General features: G+C 52.4%; 2 protein-coding genes across 2 annotated transcripts; one reads left to right on the top strand and one right to left on the bottom strand.

Annotated features, from left to right (window-relative positions):
• Nucleotides 1–1,373: 1,373 nt before the first annotated feature.
• LOC132370172 (basic proline-rich protein-like) lies at nt 1,374–2,263 on the bottom strand. Its single transcript, XM_059929916.1, has 2 exons — nt 1,754–2,263; nt 1,374–1,514 (listed from the first exon to the last, which is right to left on the bottom strand). Exons 1-2 carry the CDS (start codon nt 2,261–2,263, stop codon nt 1,377–1,379), a joined length of 648 nt encoding a protein of 215 aa, XP_059785899.1. The 3' UTR covers nt 1,374–1,376.
• On the top strand, nt 2,149–25,961 carry TRIM3 (tripartite motif containing 3). Its single transcript, XM_059930964.1, has 12 exons — nt 2,149–2,277; nt 10,022–10,187; nt 15,536–15,767; nt 15,989–16,140; nt 16,346–16,526; nt 16,808–17,540; nt 17,643–17,746; nt 23,262–23,429; nt 23,620–23,788; nt 24,043–24,113; nt 25,120–25,260; nt 25,387–25,961. The coding sequence occupies exons 2-12, from the start codon at nt 10,057–10,059 to the stop codon at nt 25,537–25,539; spliced, it is 2,235 nt and encodes a 744-aa protein (XP_059786947.1). The 5' UTR covers nt 2,149–2,277; nt 10,022–10,056; the 3' UTR covers nt 25,540–25,961.
• The last annotated feature ends 1,287 nt before the right edge of the window (nt 25,962–27,248 follow it).

The following is a 27,248-nucleotide window of genomic DNA, read 5'->3' as shown; positions in this document are numbered from 1 at the left end:
TTCGGAAACAATCTGAGGGCCTACTCTCCTCCCCCAGCCCCAGTAGGAGCCAAAGCTTTATTTGCCCTTTAGGCTAGCACCAAGATAGCAATGGATCTTAAAACACAGGGCCCAGAGGGGGTTGGGCCCACTGACCTCCATCATCCAGTCATTCATACAGCAAATGTTTACTGAGTGTTTTTATTTGCCAGGCACTGCGCTAGACCCTGGCGAAACATCAGGGAATAAAACATGGTCCCTGCCCACAATGCTTATGGCCTAGTGGGGGATAGAGGCAAGTAACTAGGCAACTCCAATACAGTGATAAGTACTAGGATACAGAAATACAGAAGTACAGGGAGCTATGGGAGCACAGAGGAGGGGCATCTAGCCTAGATGGGTGGAGATGGGGATGTCAACTTGAAAGCTGAGACCTGAGGGTAACTAGAGGACAGCCAGGTAAAGAGTAGGGGGAAGAGCATCTTAGGCAAAGAGGCCAACATATGTGAAGGCCCTGAGTAGGAACAGGAAGGAATTCAGCTTGGGAAAAATGAAGGGGGAGTGGCTGAGGATGACTGTAGAGGTAAGGTAGTAAGTAGATCATGCTGAGCCTTTTCAGGCTGCTTAAGGACTTTTGCCCTTTGTTCAAAGGAGCTGTGAAGCCTTATCAGCAGATGTTTGATGACATGGGAGAAGTTTAGGCTTGAGGAAAGAAGTCTTTGTGAGGGTTAAAATAGTGTAATACAGACCGGAGTTGCCTCATATTGAGTAGTCTCTTAGCCCTGGCCCCATATTCCAAAGCAAGCGTGAACCCTGTCTGAGGCTCATTTACAAGCACCAGAGCACCTGTGCTGGGTGCCAGAACTGAGGCAGATGAGAAGTCAAGGCACTTCCCAGGGTCCCTGCTGCATCCAGGTGTTGAGCCCAAATCTGAACCTTGTGTGATGCGAGAAAGCTCCCCAATAGCACTTTGATTTACTCAGGGACCAGGTACCATCACCCTATGCTCCTTGACCAAGGACTGCTCCAGAATTTTTCAGCATTCTCCCCTACCTCTGGAAGGGTGCAGTTATCTGACTGGAGCTTCATTATAGAGTGGGGTGGTCCACATACAGGCCCCTCACTTTATGGGCCACTGGGGCTTTTTCAGCATGAAAGGTACTGAGGCTCCAAGTGACTGGAGGCAGGACCTATAAGCAGAGCTCAAACCCTGGTTCCAGCACTTTCTGCCTGAGTGATCAGGGTTAATGTCTGGGGAGCCAAGGGCCCTCAGTTATTTCCGTTGCAAAACACGGCTAATAAAAGAAGCTACCTATTAAGATTATGAGTACTAAAGAAGATAATATATGTAAAGTGATTCGTTATGTGTCTGGCACATAATAAGCACTCAGTCCTTGTTAACTGTTATACTTTTTATTATTTTCCACCGGGGCTGCTTTTCCACAAGGCGATGATTCTGAGAATTGCTCTGGTCTTTGGAGGGTGGAAGGGAGTCGCTGGATGGTCTGAACCATAATTTCCTCGCGAGGGGGCTCCTGAGGGAGAGCCAGGCACCTTGAGCCAAGTTAAGTCCCCCATCTTTCTACCCCGTCAGCCCCTTCTCCCAGAGCTCTGCGTACTGCCCTTCTACCCTGGGGCTCGTCCGCCGCCCAGAGATCCGTGCCGAGGCACCGGCGATCCCTGTCTCCCCCTGCTCAGCAGAGACCACACTAACATAGTCCGTAGGAGCCCCCCAGGAAAGCCTGGAAGGGCACCTCCAGGAGACAGCCCTTACCGGCTCCCAGAGTCCGAACACCCTGCTGTCCAGCTGCCTTTTCGTGACGGAGCGTCCGCCCAGTCCCTGAGACCCACTGCGCTGCCCTTTCCTGGAGCCGTCGGGAGCCAGAGGCAGCTGGCGGGGATCGAGGATCCGGGATCCGGGATCCGGGATCCTGCTCAAGGATTCCCCAGCCCGACAGGGGAGGCAGCTCCTGCAGGAGCCTCGGGAGAGTTGGAGGAGCGGTGCGGGTGGGGTAGGGGCGGGCGGGGCCTCCGTGGCGGCGGGCGGGGCGTGGGTGGGTCTTCGGTCTCCGAGCCGCCCCCTCCCCCGGCTGGTCCGCAGCCCCGCCCCGGCCCCTCCCTCCGGCCTGTGCGGCGGGTCCGGCGGCGGCGCCGGCGCGGGGACAGGCGGAGGCGCGGGACGTGGGGCGGCGCCGCGGGCAGAGCCGGGCGGACGGGCGCTGGCAGCAGCGGCAGCGCCGCGGGCCCTTCGGAGTGGCCGCAGTCCGGGTCTTGGCCCTCCCATCCTGCCTCGCCGCGGTGAGTGCGAAGGGCGGCCCCCAGGGGTGCGTTTGTATCCCTGTCTGCCCAGGTCCCGGTCCGGGTGCGAGCGGCGGTGTGTCTGTCCGAGTGTCTGTGGGTGAGGGCATAGATGCTTTTCAAAAGCTGTGCCTGTCTCTGTCCACGTGAGGCGTGTCCCTGTCCGTGAGAGCAGTGGGGGGATTCTTCGGGCTGTGGCTGCTCACGTGAGGTCCATGTTTGAGGGGGGAGGCGCGGGTGGATGGGTGATGCTTCCTTGGAGGAGCGCGGGGTTTGGGAGCTTGTGTATGTTGGCGGAGGGTGTCGAACGCTGCGGCCGAGGATGGTGGGGGGTGGGGGAGCGGGTGGGGCTGCTGAGTGGGACTCTGGAACCTTGTGGCCCAGCTTGTCCGAGGGTTCCTTTCTCCCTGGTGCAGACACTTCCACCCCTTGCTACCCCCTCCCTTCTCAGGCACCTAGAGGCCCACCGGCGGGTATAGAGGACACCCTTTCCTCCTCTAGCTCTGGCCTCTGGACAGGAAGCCGCATCCGGAGGCTGTTTCTTGTAGGAAAGGACCCTTCTGTTTCCCCTGCAGCCTGGGCCCCGCCTGGAGGACCCCAGGCTCCTCCCTGGTTCTGGCCTCCTCCCTTCTGGACTTGGCTTCAGATCATGGGCTGCAAACCTGCAGGGACAGATGGTTGCAGGTTGGAGGGGCAGGCTGCACCCCAGGGAGGTCAGTCCACTAAAGGCCAGCCCTGGGCTTGTTCCTGGTGTGGGGGTCTCCGATGTGGAAAGCAGAAACCCAGGACTGGCCCCTGTAGGAAGATGAGATCTGGGAGGTTGGAGCAGGTGCAGAGGTCTTTTTCACAGGTCTCTCCCTGCCTGTCTGTCCAGCTCATCAGTGCCCATTCATCCCCTAAGCAGGGTTCTGATTTGCTGCAGAATTGGAATCAGAGCTGCAGGCCTGACAGGTGCCCTGCTTCTCTTGGCTTGCATGCCTCCAGTGACAGAGCACTTACTACTTCTGTTATGGGAAAGCTTCTTTATGTTAAGTAGAGGTCTTTTTCCTTGGAACTTCGTTCACTTGTCTTGTTATTGCCTTTGATTTTGCCTCTCTGTCTGGTGAGAGGATACTGCAGTGATTTAAACATGGCTCTCTTATCACCAACATATACTGAGCACCCTCTGTGTGCCGGGTGCTGCCTCAGCCACTTAGGGGACAATGGCGTTCTTGCTGAGAGAAGAGCTTGAGCAAAGGCCCATCGTTGATATAGTACAGCCTGTGTTCAGAAAAATGGAGCGAAACCATTTTGCTAGGCTAGGGTAGGGGGTGCCCAGAGGGAGTGTCATGGGTGCCCTAAACTCAGCAAACATTTATTTTGCAAGGGAGTTGGGGACGACTACAACCACTCTCTAACACACCTAGCCTTCCTGTGGAAACCAGCAATCATACTCAAGGTAGTACAAGATTGGATTTAATCATGGGTACATATTACAGTCTGTAGGGACCTTTGGCTGGACAGAAAACCTTGGGAATCTCAGATTTGGGGAAGAAAAAGACACCCTCCCCCAATTTGCAAGTAAGGGGATGGAGTAGGAACTTGTCCAGAGTCTTACCTTGCATTGGTGAAATTAGTGAGAGTCAGGACTAGCTCCTGGATCTCCTGACTTTTAACCTAGACACATTTTAGGAGCAGAAACAAGAATAATAGTCATACCTTATATCTGAAAGTTGAAAGAAGAGGAGGAATTGAAAAGACTCCCAGGATTCTGGCTGATGTGGCTAGGTGGATGGTGGTGGCTTTTATTGAGATGAGAGACGCAGCAAGATGAGTAGGTTAGGGGAAAGTGAGTTCAGTTTTAGACTAGTCTCTAGCATCACCCCTGTACAGATGTCCAAGGTACAGCTGGATATACAGGTGTGGTGGGTTCAAGAAGTTTTCTGCACAGGAGATAAGGCTTTAGGAGTCATTAGCAAGTGGATGGTAACTGAAACCATGGGAGATGGTGAGATTTTTCCAGACAGTATGAAAGTGAGGGGAGAAGAGGCCCTAGAACAAAGCCCTGAGGAGCTAGACATATAAGGAATGGACAGTGAAGGAGCAGCCAGAGAGGCAAGTGGAGAACTCGCATCGAGTGGGTTGTGATAGCATCAAGTACAACCTCTGCCCTTTTGAGTCTTGCTCTCTTGCCCAACTGGTCCATGTTTCTTAATTTTTCGTGCTTCTGTTCCATTACTCACTGTTTTCCCAGTGTACCTATCAAACTCCTATTTGTCCCCCAAGAGCCAGCTCATACATCCCTTCCTCTGCAAGTCTTCTTTATTCTCCACCACCTTCAGAGTTGGGTACTTCCTCCTCTTTGCTGCCATAGCAGTTTGAATATGTCAATATCATGACACTTATCACGTGGTAGTTGTGTATTTCCATGTCTGTTTCCCACACTAGTCTGAGAACTTGTGAAGGACAGGGAGTGTGTCTGTTTCAGCATTGTGTCTCCAGTAACCACTTTAAGGGCCTTGTCCAGAGTGCCCAGGAAGTTTGATTGTTTGATAGGTTGATCAGCTCATTGAATGGTTCATTCACCTACTTGCTCAGTCTGGCAGTAGGAGGTGGGAGAGATGGTACTGCAAATTTCATCATTTTCCTCCCCTGCGAATGTTATTGCAAGGATTCCTTGGCTTTGAGGACTTTACCTCCTCCAAGTCTTCATCTGTTTCAGAGAAAACCCAAAGACTGTATCCTGCAGTCATTTGTCATTTTGCTGAAGCCTCAAATGATCAAATACACTTGGAGGCTAGTGACCAGGAGTGAGTCATTTTCAGAAGCAAGCGAGCCTAACTGGCCTCTTGCATCCACTTTTTCACAATGCCTCGGTCACCTACCTTCACTCACAGCTGTGTCAATCATGTATACTGGGACTCTCATGAGGTTGTACGAGGAAGTCATGGAGGAAATTAGATGCTGTTTGAGAATTTGGAGAAACTGAAAAGCCTTGAAACACATCCTTTGCAGATGTCAAAGATCAGGTGGAATCAGCACTGGCTGTCCTCATTTGCTCACAATCAACTTCCTCTTCAGCCCCCTGGATCTGGCTTCCTTTCCTCCAGCCCTTAGAAACCACACTCCCTGAGGTTAATACCAGCTTCTTTTGGGCTTTAGATCATGGGAACTCTTTGCAGCATTTCACAATGAAGATTGTTCTCTTACTTGTGAAGCTCTCTTCTCCCTTGGCTTTCATATCTCTTTCCTGATTCTCCTGCCTCTCTGGCCACACCTTTTCAATTTCTTTTCAGGCTTTGCTTTCTGGGCCTGTCCCTTAAATGTTGAGGTTCGTTGGGGCACAGTCAGAGGCTCTCCTTTCTCATCTTATGCCCTCTCTGGGTGATGTCATCCACTTCCATGCCTTCAGGTACCATCTCTACACCAACTCCCAAATCCATACCTCCAGGCCAGACCTCTTTCCTAGGCTCCAGCTTATCTTTCCAACTGCCAGCTGGACCTCTCAAATGTCCCATAGGCACCTCAGATTCCTCTTACTAAACACTGAGCCTGTCACCCTCCCATCCAAACTGCTTGTCTTTCAGAGTTTTCAAGCCAGAAAACTAGGAATCATCTCTAATTCTTTCTTCTCCCTCTACTCTTCCTATCTAACTAACTGGTCACCAAGTTCTATTGATTCCTCCCTATAAAATCCACTTCTGTCAACCTCCCCTTTGCTACTCCCCTAATCAAGGCCACCATCACCTCTCCTCTACAATATCATGGCAGTCTCTTAACTTTCTACTCATGATACCCCTCACCTGTTTTCCACGGTGCAGTCAAAACTTTACTCTTTTTGCTCTCTCGCTCTATACTTAAACCCTCTCCACCTCCCCACCCTGCTCCTTTGCTCTTTGGATAAAGCCTTAATCCCCTAGCAGGGAAGGGTAAAGTCTCAACTCCTCAGTAAGGCCAACAAAGATTTGTATGATCTAGCTCCTGCCTACCACTGCATCTCATTTCTTAGTCCTCCCCTGTCACAGTGTTTGATTCAGTCTCCTGATGCAGAAGGCACCATTCTCTCTGTAACTCTTACCCATCCTGGAGCTCTTGAATGGCCCTTTCTTCAGGAGAACTCTCTGGACCTCCAGCCTCCTGTACATCCTTCCCTCGCCCCAGATCTAGGTTAGGTGACTCTTAGCAATCTGTGCTTCCCTGTCATAGCCCTCACCATATTGCACTACATTAATTGATTTATTAGATTGTGGAATCCATGAAGGCTGAGCTGCGAGTATGTATCTTTGTATTCCCAGGCCTAGCAGAGGTGTTGAATGAATGCTGAAAGAGGAAAGGAAGTGCCTTTAGAACCTCAGTTAAAAGATGGGAAGGATAAGGGATGCAGAGATGGCAGTAGGCAGCCCGAGGAAGGAGGGTGAAATCTCAGCTCTGAGTTCAAGATCTTCCAAGTACCTGCTGTGATAAACAGTCTGTTTAAACCATGGCCTGTAGGACCTTGGGGGCAGATCTCTAAGGAGCAGCGAGATGGGAGAGGTGGGAGTAAAAGCCCAGGAGAGGAAGGGAATCTTGGTGATTTAGGCAGGGGTGTGACCTCAGCGGCTGTACGCCCAGCACGTCTGGGTGGGGAACTGAAGCAGGAAGGGGAAGGGAGGGAGCTGTCTGTGCTTGGATGTTGCCCAATCTCCGCCCCTGTGTGACAGGCTGGGAGAGCCCCTTGGGCTTGGAGAGAGGCGGAGCCTGACTTCCAGCTGCCCCAGAAGGGCCCAGCAGACCACTCCTACTCTTCCTCGCAGCCCTCCCCTTCGCCAAACAGAAGCTTCAGCTCGGCTCTGGCCTCCTGCTCCCTCTGCCGACCCTCAATCTGTCCTCCTCCTGCTATGTTGTTGTCTTTGTATTAAGTCTCCAGATTCAGAGCCCTGCACATCTGGAGAAAGAACCTCAGAATCCCAGTGTCCACATTCAGGGATGCCCTTCCTACCCTATCCATGCCCACCCTCACATAAACATAAGGCACATGCAGCTGAGCCCCTCTCCTGCCCCTCCGCAAACCTGGAGAGAGCTCTGCACTCTGGACTGGCCCCACTGCATTCATTCATTCGTTCTTCATTCATGCATTGTTTTTAGAGAGGGCCATGGTGCATCGAGCTGGGCACAGATAGTGGTGACCTGCTCCTAGTCACTGCCTGTTTTGAAGTAGTCTGACTACCTTTCTGCTTCCCTTCATGGCCAGATTTCTCTCCTGAATCGTCTACAACTGCTGTGTTAATTTCTTCGTTTCCATTCATCTTTCCATCACTCTGACCTGGCTTCTGCCCCTCCCATTCCACCACAGCCAAATCTGGTGGACACTCTCCAGTCTTCATCTTACTTCACCGCTCCTTCTTTCTTGAATCCCCCCCCTCCCCTGACTTCCTTCATCCCACACACTCTTGGTCTTCCTCCCATCTCTCTGAGTTCTCCTTCACTCTTCACTCTCTATCCCTAGATGGTCCCATCCGTTATCATTGCCTTGTGTCATTAATATGCCAATGCTTCCAAGTCAAAACCCAGCCCAGACCTCTCCCTGGAGCTCCTATATTCTATTTATTACTTGACATCTCTACCTGGGTATCACACAGGCACCTCTCAGACGTCTCATGGTTAAAATGGAATGGCCCAGATCAGCTCCTTAGCTTTCACTGTCTCTAGGCACAGCCCATCCTCCTCAGGGGAGAAACCTGGGAGTCCTTATTGTCATTCCTTTCCCCTCCCACATCCAGTCCATCGTGGTGTCCTTTTGACTCAACCTCATGGTTATTTCTCAAATCAATCCACTTTCTTGCCTATAGCTCTGCTAATAGCCAACATCAGCCTACCTGAAGAACTGGGGTAGCCTCCCAAGCGGTCTCCCTGCTTCCACCCTGGCTCCTCTTCAATCCTCATAGCTGCCAGTGTAGCTTTTTAATTTATTTTTATTTTTTGTAAATTGCATCATTTCCCTCCCAATTTGGGATAGAACCCAGATTCTTAACATCAAGGTCCTTTGTGATCTCATTCCAGCCTACCTTCCCAAACTCACCTGCGGCCTTTTATTCCCTTTGCTCTGACCACATGAACCCTTTCGAGTTCTCAGTGAGTCTCTGCCTAAGGACTTTCCTTCGTGCTGTTCCTTCAGCCTAGAACGATTTCCCTCCCTCACTCTCTGATGCCCACACCCTCATCCCTACTATTTTCCTTCTGGTCCTCAAAGCTCTGCTTAAAAGTTACCTGCTTGGAAAGGCCTTCCCCAATCACCCAATCAAAAAAGCATTCTTTCTCATAGCATTCTTTTCTTCTCTATAGCACTCCCGTCCCCCAATTTGTAATTATGTATTTATTCATTTATTTACTTTTCACTACCTCCCCACCACAAGGACAGTGACCATATCTGTTCTGTTTATCACTCTATCCCCAGCGCCTTACAAAGTAGGCACTTAATAAATATTTGTTGAATTACTGAATTAATTCAATAAATATAGACCAATCCTTATGTCAGGCTCTGTGCTAAGTGCTAGGAATAAAAAAGAAATAAAATATAATGCCTCTCCTCAAGAACTCTGCATACTATGGAAAAAGCAGAGAAGTAACAAGAAAATTACAGTATAGTGTATAAGGGCCAGGATGGAGGAAAGACAGGGTGCAGAATGACATAAAGGTGGAGCACCTCACCCAGACTTCAGGAAATCAGGGAAGGCCTTCTGGAGGAAGTGACATTTACGTGCAGACCTGAAAGATAAGCAAGAGTTAGCCAGACGAAGTGGGGGTGAGAAGAGGATCTCAGGCAGAGGGAACAGAATGTGTGACTGCCCAGAAGCAAAAGAGAACAAGGAGATTTCCAGGAACTGAAAAGAAAGAAACCAGTGTGACTACTCACAGAATCATGAGACGTGAGGTGGTAGAGGGAGGTATGGGCCAAAGCTAAGCTTTGTTGGCCTGTTTAAGGAGTTTGGACTTTGTCCTCTGGACAATGGAGAACCACTGAAAGAATTTAAACAGGGAGTTAGTGACAAGATGGAATCTGTGTCTAGAAGCCTCATTCTGGCTGTGAGAGAGAGGGATGAGAAGGCATAGGCGAGGAGACAAGGACGCCAGTTAGGAGGCTGTTGCTGTTATCGCTGGAGAGAATTGGTGGCACCTGAATTGGGGGTGGTATCTGTGCAGTTGGAGAAAAGGGGATAAGGTATTTGGGGGGCAGAATCCACGAGACCTGGATACTGATTGGATGTGGAAAAGAATGTGATCCCGGGCGGTTGTGCTGGGAGGTGGGTCAGAGCATAGATAGAAGGGCTGCAGGTGGTCAGAGGAGAGACACTCCAACAGGAAAGCCTCCTGGGGGAGGGTTTGGGGGAGGCAGAGGAGATGAAGGGTGGGTGTGTCAGTGAAGGGCATCCCCGTACCACACACTTGACATACACTATCGCAAATTCTCAAAACAACCATTTGAGGTAGGGATTATTATTTCCATAACTGCAAATTAGGAAACTGAGGCTCAGAGAGGGTGTATGAATTGTGCAAGGTCACATAGCTGGTAAGAGACTGAGCTGGGTTTGAAATCAATCTAACCTGACGCCTGTGCTTTTAACCAGAGCAGCAGGCTCGGAGGGTACTCAGTCCATGTTCTTCACGCTGCTCGGTCCCTGGCAGAGAAGAGATGGGGCTAGTGCTCTGCAGGGGTTTTGAGTGATGGGGATCAGGTGGAGGGAGGGATTGCTGGCTTCCCTGGTGCTGACCGTCTTTCCGTACACAGGCTGGTGTGAGTGGCAGGAGCCATCCGTGGGCACCATGGCGAAGAGAGAGGACAGCCCTGGCCCAGAGGTCCAGCCAATGGACAAGCAGTTCCTGGTGTGCAGCATCTGCCTGGATCGGTACCGGTGCCCCAAGGTGCTGCCCTGCCTGCACACCTTCTGTGAGAGGTGAGGGTGTGTGTACCGGGGAGGGATGAGGACCTTGCAGGCCCCCCGGCGAAGGGAGTGGCATGTGTAAACCTGTGAGAGGTGAGGGAGATATGTGCACACATGGAGGGGAGCAGATGAACCCCAGCCTACAGGAGGTAAGGGTTCGGTGCAAGAACCTGTGAGAGGACCAGAGGTTCCTAACACTGGGCTGTGGCCCCTGCCCACAACAGGGCCTTCTCTGCCCCTGCCCAAACGCCAAGGCAGCCTTCGACACCACCAGAGAAATCAGGCAGAGCTGAGACTCTCAACCAGCTCTGGCCCCAGAACTTCCTGACCAGTGGGAAGATGTTCAAAGCTAGGTCTGTCCTCCCTGCCTGTCCTCACTGTTGTCCTGAGGCACTGAATGAAAGGCAACCCCTCCCAGCCTCTGGGCTTCTATCTATTATTCATTCACTTAACACATATTTATTTATCGAGCAACTACTATGTGCCAGACCTGTCCCAGGCGCTGGGCAAGCAGTGATAAGCAAAAACAGATATGATCCTTGCTCTTAAGGAGCTTACAGTATAGTGAAGGAGAAAGATAGTAATCAAGTCATCATACAGTCAGACTACAGATAAATGTAGTCCTGTGCCACCTCAGTCAGACACCCTCCCAACGACGCCCTGCATCTTGCCAACACCCAGAATAATACCACTTCTTCTGTGGCTACAAACTCCAGGATCCCACTCTTGGCTTCCATTACCCCACTCTCACTACACCAGCTTTGACTGGATGTAGATGTCCAATGCCCTTGACTGCTCCCTCTTCTCCCAGCCTCCATCTCCTTCCTGGTCTCCCTTTCTTTCCTACCCATCCTGAATCCCATGGTGGACCATAGGCCTCTACAATTCCCACACACCTTTGTCCTTTTCTAAACCCATGTGGCAGAAGCTCAATCCTGGATCTGAGCCGTAATTGGATATCTCCATACCTTCTCCTATACCCAGATCACTGAGCACTCTTGGAGAAAATCAGTGCCTGAGAAATTATAACAATAGCTACCGTGTATTGATTGCTTACTATTTGCCAGGGACTGGCTAAGTGATTTACATGTATTGATTTACTTAATCCTCACAACAGATACTTTATTATCCCCATTTTAGAGAGGAGGAAACTAGGGTTCAGAGTCATTAAGTGATTAAGAGATATTTCCGAGGCTCCGCAGCAAGTAAATAGTCGAGGTCTGAATCCAGGTTTAACTGCAGAGCCTTCTCTCTTAATGCTACTCATTCATTTATCCCTTGGTCCCTGCTCTCAAAGACTTATGCTCTAGGGGGAGGTGACAGACAGTAGGCAAGCAAATAACCAAACAGGAGAGTCACAGCTTGGACTAAGTGTTTTCCAGGAAATAAACAGGGAGTAAGTGAGGGCGGTCGGGCCAGGGGCTAGTCTACGTAGAGTCATCAGGGAAGGCTTCCCCGAGGAGGTGACATTTGACCTGAGACCTGAGGACGAGAAGGAAACAGACATGTACAGATTGTTCCAGGCAACAGGATTATCTTTGCGCTGTTCCATGCAAAGGCCTTAAGAAAGGAGTAAGTGGGGCATGTTCAGAGACCAGGGGAGAAGCCAGCGTGACTGAGTGAGGAGGAAAGTGGGATGAAGTGAGGTCCGAAAGAGTCAGAACAGTTCACGGGGGAGCTTGGCAGTTTTAGGAAAGTTTTGGATTTTGTTCTATATGCAGTGGGAAACCACCGGAGGATTTTTTTTTTTTTAGCAGGGAAATAATGTGACATAAATTAGACTTTTTTTTTTTTGGCCGCGCCTCATGGCTTATGGGATTTTAGTTCCCCATCCAGGGATCAAACCCGAGCCCTCGGCAGTGAGAGCATGGAGTCCTAACAACTGGACTGCCAGGGAATTCCATAAACTAGATTTTTTTAAAGCTCATTCTGGTTGCCGTTTGTAGAGTGGATTCTAGAGAAGCAAGAGTGGAAACAGGAAGCCAGTTAGGAAGCAGTCGTAAGCCAGGTATGTGCAACACGTAGGATGGAGATCTTGATGAGTTCAAAGGTATTCAGGGTGAACCCCAGATTCAGCAAAGCTGGGGAGAGAGTTACAGGGGAACTGAGTGGAATGGTTGAAATGCAGATTTCGTAGTTGATGCCGTGATGGGTGATGAGACATAGGTAGTGCCAGGAGCTTGGGAGTGGACAGCTGAGGTGAACTGGAGGAAAAGATCACTGGGGGAGGGGGTGAGAGGAAGCTTAGGAACTAAGAAATCTTGACGGTGGGTGGATCACCCTGTGGATGTCAGAGCCACCGAGAATGATGGCAGGAGTGTGTGTGTTGGGGTGGGAGGGAGGGCAACAGAAGAGAGTGAGCCAGAAGAAAGACTTCGGCCAGTGGGGAAGCAACCGTTGAGTCAGCGGAGACATCAAGGAGGGGTGTTGTAGACAGAAGGCCTGAGCTTCCAAGGAGCTGAAGAAGAAGAATTTAGAAATGTTCCAGTTGGGGGCGGGGAGGACTCAACCCCACCTTCTGGTCCTGAGGAATGTGGAGTATGAGACAAAAACCACTCTCAACTCGAGAAGACTGAAGGGGAAACTAGGTCACAAATAAGTTAATATTTGTGAAGCACTTAGAATTGTGCCTGGCACATAGTGTTTGTTAAATAAATAAAAATTAATTAATTCAGATCAAGAAGTGTAGAGAACGTTAAGAGAAGAGATTGAGGATATGGGAAACTTTGCAACATGTAAATCTTCCCTCCACAATTTGTGGTCTCCAAACACAGCTGCCGTCAGTCTGTTTCTAGTAAGATTCCTCTCCTCCTCCCTTCAGTGACTAATCCCAGCCTCCCTGTCCTCCTGGATTCCCACCACCACCCCACTCCTTCGCTTTCAGCAGCTGACCTTGCCCGAGGCAAGTTGGGCATCCTCTCTGCAATTTTGCCCCCTGTGCTCAAGTGCATCCACCTCATTTTCCCCTCCCTCCGTCCAGAGGATGGGGTCTACTCCTCCTCTTCCAGCCAACCTAAGCCACGCTCCCATCCCCAGACCTCGTCCCATGTCTTCTAGTCTCTTCCCTCCCTCCTTCTCTACTGGCTCCTCAACTTATAAACATGCTCAAGCTTCCCATTACAAACAGATAAGAACACTCCTTTGTCCCTCTGTCCCTCCCAGCTGCCATCCAACCCATCAACCTCCTTTTTACTCAAACTTCCAACCTCCCATTCACTCTTCAACTGGCCAGAGTCAAGCCTTCCTTCCTCTACCCCTCCCTCCACTCACTGTTTTCTTCACAGACAAAAGTACTCTTACAGTTGCCAAATTCCATGGGCATTTTCCAGTCCTTACCTTCCCTGACTCCTCAGCTGCTTTTGACACTGATGACTACTCATTCCCTGCTTCTGAAATTGCACTACTCACTTTGCTGCCCTGACACTCTCTCTCCTCCTACCTCTCTGCCCGTTCCTCTTTGCTCGCCTCTTTCAGTACTTGCTGGGTGCTCTGGCACTGTAATCCCCTTCTTGGTGATCATATCCTCTCCCATGGCTACAGAAGCCATCTAAATGTTGATGGCCTCCCTGTCTTTTTTTTTTTTTTTAATTAATTTATTTATTTATGGCTGTGTTAGGTCTTCGTTTCTGTGCGAGGGCTTTCTCTAGTTGTGGCAAGCGGGGGCCACTCTTCATCGCGGTGCGCGGGCCTCTCACCATCAAGGCCTCTCTTGTTGCGGAGCACAGGCTCCAGACGCGCAGGCTCAGTAGTCGTGGCTCACGGGCCTAGTTGCTCCGCGGCATGTGGGATCTTCCCAGACCAGGGCTCGAACCCGTGTCCCCTGCATCGGCAGGCAGACTCTCAACCACTGCGCCACCAGGGAAGCCCTGCACTTCTTAAATACTTCTCAAATTTGTTCCACCTCAGTCTGCATTGCTGTTGCCTAAATCCAGGTCTTCCTCACCTCTTGCCTAGACTATTACAAGAGTACCTTGGTTAAGCACACGCTTTGCCTTGGATCTGGCTCTTGTGCTTACTAGCTTCGTTACTTTGGACCACTTACCCTTTCTGAGGCCATTAACAAACACCAAGTGCAAAGCACAGCCTGGCACACTGTGCTCAGTAAATGGTAGCTGGATGCTGAGGAGGATGCTCCTCCCCGTCGTCTGCTGTCTCATCACGTTCACGCTCACCCTCCACACAGAGGCAGTGAAGGGGGACTTGGTAAAATGTGAACCTGGCCGTACCATGCTCCTGCAACTCCCTCGTGCTGTTGAGATGACTTCTGAGCTCCTTGATGTGACCCAGGAGCCCTCCATGAGCTGGCCCATGCCTCTCTCTCCAGACTTCCCTTAGCATCCCTTGCCTTGGACGTTCTCTCCAGCCACCTTGAACTGCTTATAATTCCCTACTCATACTATGCTGTTTCTGGCCACCTTCTGTATCTGGAACACCCTTCCTCCTCTCCCTGCGCCTTTCTTGGTCAGACTAACAATTATTTGTCCATGAAGATTTTGCTTACGTCACCTTCTCTTCAGCCTTTTCTGCTTACCCTCTCTACTACCAGAGGCCCCTTCCGTGCATTTCCTTATCACTGCATCTTCTGTGTTCCCTATATTAATGATAGGTAATACGAATAGCTATAATTAGTATTATAATAGTATTGTAATACTACAATATATCATACTTTCTGTACGATATATTGTACAGGCATGTCAGCACTTTACATTTAATTCTCCACACCTTGTGAAGCCTGTACTGTCTCCATCTTACAAAGGAGGGATTCTTGGCTCATAAAAGTCAAGTAACTTGTCAGGGGTCATACAGTATAAGAGTTGACTGACCTGGGAATTGAACCCAGGCAGCCTAGCTCCAGGACCCATGCCTTTAATCATCACACTGTTTACTTCTACAAACTCTAATTTTGTTACTTTTTTTCTCTACAAACGGGAAGTATTTTAGAGGTAGGCACTGTGCTTTATCTTTGTATCCCCAGAGCTTGGCATAAATTTGGCAAGAGTAGGCAGCCAGTAAATGTTTAATGAGTTAATGGGGCGGGAATAGGTAGTCACACATTTTCTGTGAGAAGGGTTTGTAAACACCTGTGAAAGGTGAACTTGTGTCTGTGCACACTGTGAGGAATGTGGGTATGTCTGATCTTCTGAGAGACGTCAGGGATGTGTTCCCACTCAGTTGTGAGAGGTGAGGCCTTTTACCCCTGCTGTTAGGACAAGATGCGTGTGCCAGCCAGAGAGGTTTCAAAATGAATGTAACAGCACACCTGTGAGGAGAAGGATTGGCACCCATGGCAGGTGAGAGGAGGGGTGCACTGACACCGCCCCGCCCCTTCATCCCTTTGACTCCCCCTCCTCCCTGGCCAGATGCCTCCAGAACTACATCCCTGCCCAGAGCCTGACGCTGTCCTGTCCAGTGTGTCGGCAGACGTCCATCCTCCCTGAGCAAGGCGTCTCTGCGCTGCAGAACAACTTCTTCATCAGCAGCCTCATGGAGGCCATGCAGCAGGCACCTGATGGGGCCCACGACCCCGAGGACCCCCACCCCCTCAGCGCAGTGGCTGGCCGCCCCCTCTCCTGCCCCAACCATGAAGGCAAGGTGGGCCCAAGCAGGCCCAGTGAGGCCAGGACTTGGGGTGGAGGGGGAGGAGAGGTCGGGGGAGGGGCCGAGTGGCTGTGGGTGAGAGGGTATTCTAAGTGGTCCAGGTGGGGGGGGGGGTGCACCTGGAAGGTGAGAGGCAAGGAAGGCAGGTGGGGGGGGGAGGGGACAGAGAAGTGTGGTGTCTAGTCGTTGCCTGACGGGAGTCCTTACGCCGCCAGACGATGGAGTTTTACTGTGAGGCCTGTGAGACGGCCATGTGCGGCGAGTGCCGCGCCGGCGAGCATCGGGAGCACGGCACCGTGCTGCTGCGCGACGTGGTGGAGCAGCACAAGGCCGCCCTGCAGCGCCAGCTCGAGGCGGTGCGCGGCCGGTAGGCGCCCGGCGGGAGCCCGCGCTGGTGGGGCCATCTGGGACGGTGCTTCAGCAGGGGCAGAGGAGGGACCTTCCGGAGGGTGGAGATAAAATTCTTAGGGAGGGGAAATCCTGGAGGGCGGCAGTAGGGTCTCCAGGGAGAAGGGACGGTTTGGTGAGGGCATCCTCAAGCAGCCCCGGTATGAGATGTTTCCCCTCCCCAGACTACCACAGCTGTCCGCTGCCATCGCCTTAGTGGGGGGCATCAGCCAGCAGCTGCAGGAGCGCAAGGCGGAGGCCCTGGCCCAGATCAGCGCAGCCTTCGAGGACCTGGAGCAAGCGCTGCAGCAGCGCAAGCAGGCCCTGGTCAGCGACCTGGAGGCCATTTGTGGAGCCAAGCAGAAGGTGTGTCTGCTCACCCTTTCCCACCACCGTCCATCATGAGATGGCCTGTTGCCTCTACGCGTCCCCTGCTTCCCACACCCACGCACCCCTTCCCCTAGTCTATACTTGCCCCCTTCTGGCGTGGCCAGTAGGTACTGCGGGCATCTGTGTCCCTCGTCCACACTCACCCTCTTGTGTTCCTTTCACGCCATAGCACAAGTTCATCAGGAATCACAGAGACGCCCCCCTCACCTTCCCCTCCACGAGCCTGCTTACCCAACCCTCCCCTAACCCCTCCTCAGGTGTTGCAGACCCAGTTAGACACACTGCGCCAGGGGCAGGAGCACATCGGCAGTAGCTGCAGCTTCGCTGAGCAGGCACTGCGCCTGGGCTCGGCCCCGGAGGTGTTGCTCGTGCGCAAGCACATGCGAGAGCGGCTGGCGGCGTTGGCAGCACAGGCCTTCCCAGAGCGGCCGCACGAGAACGCGCAGCTGGAACTGGTCCTCGAGGTCGACGGGCTGCGGCGATCGGTGCTCAATCTGGGTGCGCTGCTCACTACGAGCGCCACTGCACACGAGACGGTGGCCACTGGCGAGGGCCTGCGCCAGGCGCTGGTGGGCCAGCCCGCCTCTCTCACTGTCACTACCAAAGACAAGGATGGGCGGCTGGTGCGCACAGGCAGCGCCGAGCTGCGCGCGGAGATCACGGGCCCCGACGGCACACGCCTGCCGGTGCCCGTGGTGGACCACAAGAACGGCACGTACGAGCTGGTGTACACGGCGCGCACCGAAGGCGAGCTGCTCCTCTCGGTGCTGCTCTACGGACAGCCGGTGCGCGGCAGCCCCTTCCGCGTGCGGGCCCTGCGTCCTGGGGACCTGCCACCTTCCCCGGACGACGTCAAACGCCGCGTCAAGTCCCCTGGCGGCCCGGGCAGCCACGTGCGCCAGAAGGCGGTGCGTCGGCCCAGCTCCATGTACAGCACCGGCGGCAAACGGAAGGACAACCCCATTGAGGACGAGCTCGTCTTCCGCGTTGGTACAGAGGGCCGAGGGCGGAGCCAGAGGGGGGATGGGGCGGGGCCAGGTCAAAATGACCTCAGTGTGAATTTTTTGCTTCCACCCCGTTTCTTCCCCACAGGCAGTCGTGGAAGGGAGAAGGGTGAATTCACCAATTTACAGGGTGTGTCCGCAGCCAGCAGCGGCCGCATAGTGGTAGCAGACAGCAACAACCAATGTATCCAGGTAAGCTCTCCCCTAACACCAAAATAGAAGTTCTCAAGCTACAGCCTACTAAAACAACAACAAAACAACAACAAAACAAACAAAGAAACAAAAACCCAACAAAGTATACAGGTCGCCTCCTGAAGGATGAAACCCTACAGATAGTACCTTTACTTAAAGCGCAATGAATCATAGCACCACCCCTCACCCACTCACTCGCCATCCGTTCCACAAGGGCCACAGCCGTAACCAGCACCTTCACAGTTAGGCACCAGGGTTTACTGTGCTGGCAGCCTCTACCTCCCAGGCTGCGGCTCAGGCCAGACCAGCACCTGGACCCCAAAGATCTGGCTCATTGTTCCCTCCCCTCTGCCTCCACCTGAGTCTCCACCTGGCTGGCTTGCTTTCTGCCCACCACAGTGGTCAGGATGCAGTCTCTGCACCTCCCCCACTATCTTCCAACATGCCTGCGTGGATCCGGAATGCGTGTCGTCCGTGCCCGTCTCCGCAAACGTCCAGTTGACTAGACAGTCAAACGGGGATAACTGGTGAAAAGGGGTGCCTTCCAGTGGCTAGACTATAGTGCATCCTCATAGGTGGTCCTGCCTCTGGCCCTCCCAGTGCCTCACACACCTGAGTAAAGCATCTGCCACTTGAAGGGACATGGCATCTGCTGCACTCTGAGCTCCATAAAGCCAGAAGATGCGGTTTTCTCTTTTCCTTGTAGTGAGCCTACGAACAGGCAGAGCCTAGTGACGGGCACCAGTGTGGTAGGCGCAGCAGAGCAGTTCAAAGCTCAGGCTCTGAAACCAGACACCTGGGCTTGAATCCTAGCTCTGCCACTTACTGACAAGTCATGTGACCTCCCTGAGCTTAGGTTAACTCATGTGTAAAATTAGGAAAAGAATACCTCAGAGGGTTGCTGGGAGCATTGAATGACATCATGTACTGTGCCTGACACCAAGTGAACCTTCTAACTGTTAGCTGTTGTTGAAAATACCATTGTCCAGGTGGGGACAAAAGCCAGGAGGTGGAAGGTGCTCTAGGGCGTTGTTCAGGGAACTGGAAGGATCCCAGGGCGGCTGAAGGGAGATTACTCTTAGGAGTGGAGTAGCTGAGGTCACGCGGTAAATGCTTTTGGAGAGGAAGCTGTGGAACTTTGATTTTATTCTGTACAGGATTGTTTCTAACTACTGTAAACTTTGAGTTCTTGGAAACATTTTGTCAGGTAGTAAAACTTTTCCCTGAAGATCCTTACTTCACATCTGTATATTTAAACTTCTTCCTGACCCTCTGCCTGAGTACCCCTGTCACAGGTGCAGCTCTGCCAAAGACCTGTCACCTCAGTGTCTGCTCTCCTGGCCCTTGCTTTCCACCTAGCCTACTGAAGGAGCCAGGAACTCTTCCATGACTATATTCCCAAGCCTGTCTAGCCCACCTTTATTCCCACCTTGTTCCTAAGAGCAGAGGAAAGGAGAGGCTCAGGTCAGCGCAGGGAGGCGTTTGGGTCCAGGCTGGATAGTGAGGAGTGGAGGGGTTTGGATGGGTAGGGGTGGTGCCGAGGCCCTACTCCATCACACCCTCCACCCTCCAACTCCGTTCCTCCTTCTTATGCCAAGGATGCTTTTTGGCACAAACGTTGAGGTTTGGGAAACTTCCCCTGGGGCGCACACACACAGGTACTCACATCCCCGGAAAGATGTGCCACTTTGTCTCCCTGACGAGGGGCTGTGTTTGTCTGTTGTTTCAGGGTGGGGACTTAAGAGGGAGGGCCTAGTGCAGCCCCTCCCCCCTCCAGACACTCCCTTCTACTACAGCCATCCTCCTTGCCCCTGCTGCCACCCGCGCAGCAACTTCATAGCTGCTAGGAGCCTGGCTCTCGATTCCAAAGCTGAGGTTCTCTCACTCTGGGGTTCTCAGGTGTGCTGTGGGCCAGGCTGCCAGATGCACTGTGACCCCCCCCCTCGGTTCGTGAGGATTGGGATTCTTGTGAACTTCTCCTCCTTTGGACCCGGCTATGGTGGCAGCTGAGGCAGATCCTCTCCTTGTGCTGAATCAGCATCAGCTGACAGAAGAGAAGAAACATTTTGTGATTCTGAATGAAGAATTTGATTTGGATATATTACATCCTTGTGTAATTGTCTGAGTCCAGAAATTTTATCAGCTCTTCTGTGAAAACTTCCTCATTTCCTTCAGGCAGAATGCTAATCACACTCTCCTCCAAGCTCCCTCAGCCTTTTGCCATATAGCACTTTTCATTCTCTACCAGAATCCCTGGTTGGTTTGTTTTATTTTGTTTTGGTCTCTCCCCCAAGTAGACTCAGATCCTGAAGTTGCTTACTGCTACCATGGCAAAAGAGAGAGATGTTAAGGATCAAATTAAGGCACTGGCAGATTCTAGAGATAAGGAAGCAAATACGGCAGGTTTTGATGAGCCATCAGATGTCCAGGGAGAGGGAGAGATCAAGAATTGCAGGGCTTGGTGACCTGAGTAGGCGGTGTTGCCATTTGGGAGCGGGCCTGGGAATAAGTTGATAAATTCACTTTTGCGTGCGGGGAGTTTGAGATCGCTGTGCGGCATCCAAGGGGAGGCGTCCGATTCTGGTCTGCGAGTGAGCTGACGGATTCGTTCATTTGTTGAATGTCTGCTGTGTGCCAGTTGCTATTCCGGTGCTGCAAATGCAGCAGCGAACAAAACAGACACAGTCCCTGCCCCACCTGGGGCTTACATCCTTAGATGGGGGACAAGGATATTTAGCAGTTATTTAGTGACAGGAGTGACAGTTGTTATGAAAAGAGCTAAAAAGCATATATCACGGAGACTTAACTTTATGTGTGTATATTGATATAGGAGATGGAGTTGATCATTAAAACCTTCTCTGAAGAAGTGACCTGGAAATTCTGAGAACTGGAGGATGAGTAGGAGTTGGCCAGGTGTAATGGGTGGGATAGGTTAGGATAGGATGGGAAGAGGAAGACCCCCTAAAGCCTCAGTGTTGAGCTAGAAACTAAGCTGCTCGGAGTGGAGAAGGCAGACACATTGCCTCACTACCCAGCTGGTGGTACAGCACTTCTTCAGCCCGTGGTGCCTGCCTTCTCGTGCTGGCAAGTGCTGTCCAACCACAGGGGACCAGGGCAGAAGCCAGGGGCTGTTCTGATCAGCCAGGGGATGGCATGATGGGAGGTCCACATCAGGAGGAAGTGATGTCCATTGGTGAGACCAGTTCAAACAGCCCTGCGGGCCTAAGAAATGGGGATGGTGCAGGGGCAGGGGGCTCAGTCCACGCAGGAGGGAGAACATCTGGATCAAAGAACAAGGCCAAGGCCCATAACTCGAGTTCTCCAAGGCTGCTCCTGGCTCTGATTTATCTTGTGTCCCTAGAGTTATAACAAAGCAATGTGTGAGGCTTATGCAGTGAGTGATGTTGTGGCTGTGAAGGAGAAGCACGAAGGCTTAGCTATAGAGGAGAGGAGCGTTAAAATCGTAGGTGCTTCTGGGATGGTGAGACCTGAGCATGTTGCTAAGGTGGAAGAAGTAGAAGAGGGTGAGAGCTTGAAAGGTTTCCTCTGTCCAGATTACCTTATCAGCCTCATAGCCTGGATGGGCTAATCCTTGTCCATTCCCCCACCCTTACCTACCCCTTTCTTGTCTGCTGCTAAGTCCTGTGGAGTCTTCCTCCTGTATGTCTCTTGATCCATCTACTTCCCTCCAGCAAGTGCCCTGGTCCAAGCCATCATCAGTTCTCACCTGGACCACTGCAGCACCTCTGACTGGGCGGCCAGGTCCCAGTCTCGACTCCTCCCTGCAGCCAGAGTGCTCTTTCTGAAAAAGCTCCCATGTGCTTTTTCCAACACCGCCAAGCAGTTCTCCAGTTCTCAGTGGACACCGACCAGGGATCCTATAAATTTAACTCAATTCCAACATGATCTACCTGGAGATGGCATCACATCCCGCAGGTTGAGGGCTCCGTCCCATAAGACTGCCCCTACTTCAGATGCTAATCGAAAGTTCAGTTTGTCACCTGTAGTCTGACCAACCAGCTATAAATTGGAAGTTCCCACAACCCACTCCTTGTGTTCAATTAATTAGCTAGAGCAGCTCACAGAACTCAGACAAACATTTGATTACGTTTATCAGTTTACTATAACAGATGTTATAAAAGATACAGATGAACAGCCAGGTAAGAGATACATAGGGTGAGGTCTGGAAGAGTCCCTAGTATAAGGAGCTTTGGTCCCTGTGGAACTGGGGTACACACCCTCCTGGCACCAACCCGGAAGCTCATCAAATCTTGTTGTTCAAGAATTTTTATAAAACTTAATCTGTGCTCCCCACCCCTTCTCCTTCCCAGAGGTTGGTGGGTAGAGCTGAAAGTTCCAACCCTTTAGTCAGATGGTCTTTCTGGTGACCAGCCCCATCCTGAAGCCATCTAGGGGCCCCGCCCTAAGTCACCTCATTAGCATAAACTCAAAAGGGACTCCTTATGAATGACAGAAGACACTCTTATTGATCAGGAAATTCTAAGGGTTTGAGGAGCTCTGTGCCAGGTACTGGGGATGGGGACAAAGGCCAAATATATATATATATATTTTTTTTTTCCCCCAAATTTATTTATTTGTGTATTTTTGGCTGCCTTGAGTCTTCGTTGCTGTGCGCGGGCTTTCTCTAGTTTCAGCGAGTGGGGGCTACTCTTCGTTGCGGTGCGCGGGCTTCTCATTGCGGTGGTTTCTTTTGTTGCGGAGCACGGGCTCTAGGTGCGCGGGCTTCAGTAGCTGTGGCACTCGGGCTCAGTAGTTGTGACTCGCAGGCTCTAGAGCGCAGGCTCAGTAGTTGTGGCACTCGGGCTCAGTTGTGACTCGCAGGCTCTAGAGCGCCACGGGCTTAGTTGCTCTGTGGCAGGTGGGATCTTACCGGACCAGGGCTCGAACCCCTGTCCCCTGTGTTGGCGGGCAGATTCTCAACCACTGTGCCACCAGGGAAGTCCCTCAAATATATTTCTTATTATACTACAAAGTCAAATCTCATCTTGTCACTTTCCTGCCCAGAAATTTTCAGTGAATTCTCATCATACCCAGAATAAAACCTTACTCCTTCTGTTCTTTACGGGAGTGCCCACTGCACTCCATCCACACTAGGCAAGTAGTGCCCATACTGAATTCAAGCAGTGCCCCTGTTGGACTCTGTGCCTTCTACATACTGCTGACTCTGCTTAAGCACCTTTCTTCCTCCTTCTTTACTCGCCAACTTTGGTTCATCTCTTGGCATCCTTATTAGGCTATTAGCTCGGATTGCCCCTGCTCTGGGACCACCTCTCACCCCTTTCACGTTCTTACAGTCCCATTCACACCTCTGCTGCATGTCCCCTAAGGTCTGTGCTGGCAACGTCTGATTCTACCCACAGCAGGGTGTCAGGAAGTGCTTGTTGAGTGATGAATGAATGGGGGTGGGTCTCCTCCCTCAGGATCCTGCTCCCTTCCCTCTGTGCCCACAGTCTCTCCCCTCCTGCCCACTCCCTCCCTTGCTCCTCTGCTCCAGGTTTTCTCCAATGAAGGCCAGTTCAAGTTCCGCTTTGGGGTCCGAGGACGCTCGCCTGGGCAGCTGCAGCGTCCCACAGGTGTGGCCGTGGACACCAATGGAGACATTATCGTGGCAGACTATGACAACCGTTGGGTCAGCATCTTCTCCCCTGAGGGCAAGTTCAAGGTGAGAGGCCTGCTGTCACTCTACTCTGCACCCCTGGGGCCAGCTGAGATGACCATTCTAGTGCCTCCTGGTGGTCAGGGCCTGGACTGCTCGATCCATCCTCAGCCTAAGGTTCTGCTTTGGTGCCAGGCTGGGACTACTCTCCCCACCGGGCAGGATAAAGCCCCTAACGGATATCCCCTTCCTCCAGACCAAGGTTGGAGCTGGCCGCCTCATGGGCCCCAAGGGAGTGGCTGTAGACCGGAATGGGCATATCATTGTGGTCGACAACAAGTCCTGCTGCGTCTTTACCTTCCAGCCCAATGGCAAGCTGGTTGGCCGTTTTGGGGGCCGTGGGGCCACTGACCGCCACTTTGCAGGTATTGGGAAAGAATTTAGAGACCTAGTCTCCGATACCCCAGTCCCAGAGAACTCCCCTGGATGTCCCAGCTCTACAGGCCCCCTCCTCCTATATTTTGGCCCTAGGGGACCCCGTCCCTTTACTATACCCTGGCACCATCATCCCAGAGACCCCACCCCTCTCCTCACACCGCAGCTTTGTCATCCCAGATGTTCTTCCCCATCCCACTCAGTATCCTGGCTTACTGCCAGAGAGCCCACTTTGTATTTTCAGGGCCCCATTTTGTGGCTGTGAACAACAAGAATGAGATTGTAGTGACGGATTTCCATAACCATTCCGTGAAGGTCAGTGTCCTCCCTCCCTGCGTGACCACTGTTCCAACACCCTTTCCTCTCGCACAAGACTCCTCTCTCCCTCACCTCCCTTTTTTCCCCCTTGAGATCATTCATTTGAACAATTAACATCTATGGCGTGGCTGCGTTGTCCCAGGCACTATGCTAGAAGCTGGGAATACAGTGATGAATAAAGCAAATACATTCCCTATCTTATTGGTTATGGTCTAGTGGGGAAGAGAAGAAGGTGCCAGGATATTACAGTGTGATGTGATACATTCTGTGGTAGGAGAGTGCAGGGAAACTGGGTGAGGGTGTAGCAGGAGCATTTGATTCAGGTGAGACTAAGCACAAGTGGGAATTCACCAGAAGGTAGGGGGACAGGAGAAGCCAAGGAGGTGGGAACTCATACCATGTAGTCAAGAAACTACAAGTAGTTCAGATGAGGTTTGAAGAGGGCAGTGGTGCCAGGTGAGAATGAGGCTTGCTCATTCCCTTAAGGGGCTTGCTCTCTTCCTAAGAGCTATGGGGAGTCACTGAATGATTGCGGGCAGGAGGGTGATGCAGTCCTGTGTGTCTTAGAAAGATCGCTCTGGCTGGGGCGAGACTAGAGGCAGGAAGATCAGTCTTTTACAATAATCTAGCTGAGGACCATTGCAGTGGCAATATATGCATAGGGTACAGATTTGCGATACAGTCAGCGGGTTGTGGTAATTCATTGGCCGTCAAACAGAGGAGAAGGTGGAGTTGAGAATGACTCATGGCTACCTGGGTGTTGCCAGTCACTGGGAAGGAGAAAGAAGAACTACTTTCCCAGGGAAGATAAGCTGCCCAAGGGACATCAGCTGGAGGTGTCCAGTAGGCAGTGGCATGCGTGGACGTGAAGCCTGGGAAGAAGAACTGGTTTTTAGCTGCAGATCTGGGGGTCCTCAGCCCTGGGGCTTCACCCCATCCTCCTCCAAGGCCCCGCCTTCTGCCTGAGGCCGGGTCCCCAGTCCCCAGCCCTTTCCCCTGCCAGGTGTACAGTGCCGACGGAGAGTTCCTCTTCAAGTTCGGCTCCCACGGCGAGGGCAATGGGCAGTTCAATGCCCCCACGGGAGTAGCTGTGGACTCCAATGGAAACATCATCGTGGCTGACTGGGGCAACAGCCGCATCCAGGTGAGGAAGGAAGGCACAGGGTTGGCACCAGGGGGAGGTTTCCCGCTGGGCTCCATGCACCCCCTTCCCAAATGCCACTCATCTGCCTGATCTCACGGCTCCCTCCAATCTCCACTCGTTCCTCAGGTGTTCGACAGCTCTGGCTCCTTCCTGTCCTATATCAACACATCTGCAGAGCCGCTGTATGGCCCGCAGGGCCTGGCACTGACCTCGGATGGCCACGTGGTGGTGGCCGACGCGGGCAACCACTGCTTTAAGGCCTATCGCTACCTCCAGTAGCCGCACAGGGCCTGCCTGGCTCTTGGAGGGACGGACATAGGGGTGATTGGACAAGATGGTCTGGCCAGGAGGTGGGCCAGACCTGGCAGCACTGAATGTGGGCTGCGGGCGTGGGTGCGCCCGGTGCCCTCCCTCTCCCCACTCCCAGCCCCACGGTTGCACTTTATTTATTCGGTTCTTGCTTTGGTGACTGGGTGGGCCTGGACCATGGTCCCAAGGATGTGTGCAGAGCTTCACCCTGCCCTCCCCTCCTTACACACCACCCCATCCCCTCAGTCTGCTCCCCACCACCCCCAGCCTGGGGCCAGAACAGCCTCTTACTCCAGGGCAGAAGTCCCTCTGGTTGTCTCCCTACCAGCCCATACACACTGACAGAGACAGCAATACCCACCCCTCATATTAAATAAATGTGTTCACCACGATGGTTTTGTTGCTTTCTTGTGGGCCGGGGCTGGGAGGGGAGGGGAGGGTGCAACTACCTCTTGACGAAAAGGTGGGCAAGCAGCTGGGTAGGGGACCCAGCTTCCCAAATGTGCCCTGATGTTTTGAAGCTTCAGGAGAGGAGAGCAGAGAGGGGGAACGCCTGGGGCTCAGCCACCTCTAAATGCCTGTCCCCAGACCCACGTCTCCTGCAGAAATAGTGAGTCCTTTGGCTATCTGCTCTGGGGCTGAGAAATGACCCTGGCCTAGAACACAGCCAGCAGCTGGAGGGAGAACAGTTGCGGGGATGACAGCAATCCTTGAAACGCAGGCCTGGGTTAGGGACCTGGGGCGAGCCCAGGTGGAAGCTGGCTGTGGGAGACTCCGTGGCCCATTGGAGAACTCAGTCCTGAAGGCTTGGAGCTCTGCTTCATCCTCCTGCTCTTCATGCCAAGACTGCTGCCCTTTCCCCACAGTGGAACAAGGGTCCTAGCGTCCCCTCCTGAGCTCTGTTCTGCCAGGGTTTGGCTGCCAGTTCCAGAGAGAATTAGCACTAGCTCTCAGCGATTTGGGAGGCAGGGACTGTGGTTTCTCCCTCTCTACAGAAGGCTGAAGCTGCTCTTCATTGCTGAGTAAGAGCAGAGGCCAGTCTTGAATCTGTAAGTGTCATACTCCTAACTGGTAAGTTACAGCACCTTACTCATTCTTACGCCCCTTGCACCTAGCATGGTGACTGGCAGAGAAGGCACTCAACAATATTTTGGGAGTGATGGATCTGGGAAAGTTGGTTATAAGAGGCCATGGGGAAGCTCAAGACTTTGTCCTGGTGTAGCATGATTCCCAGCGCTAGGGTGGGAGGGCCTGTCCATGGACCTGTGGAAGACCATAGGGGCTTTGCAGAGATCAAAGGGACACCGTGTGGACCACATGGTGTGTTCACCTTCCTGGTGCTTTTTGGCCCCACTGGTTGGGACCTGGTAAGCAGGTGGAGGGACAGATGAACTCCCTGAAGGCTCTAGGGCAAGTGTTAACAGGCCCTGGCCCCAATTAGGAGTAGGATTGCCTGAGCCCATGCCCTGGCCAGCAGAGATGGTGTGCTCAGTCATCAGTCACTCAGCACCAGCCTAAGCCATGCAGAAGGCATCTCAAGCCAGGGTTGGGGGTGGGGTGTGTGGGGGGCAGTCACTCACTTTTTCCTAGATCTGATCACAGTGGGCATTTCATTTCCAATTCAGACCTTGGGCCCAGAAGTAGATGGAAGGGGTGACAGGCAGTGGAAGCTATGCCTT

Source organism: Balaenoptera ricei, chromosome 8, assembly GCF_028023285.1.
Source record: "Balaenoptera ricei isolate mBalRic1 chromosome 8, mBalRic1.hap2, whole genome shotgun sequence".
Lineage (NCBI taxonomy): Eukaryota > Metazoa > Chordata > Mammalia > Artiodactyla > Balaenopteridae > Balaenoptera > Balaenoptera ricei.
The sequence above is the reverse complement of the archived record's forward strand: the minus strand, read 5'-3'. Positions and strand labels throughout refer to the sequence as shown.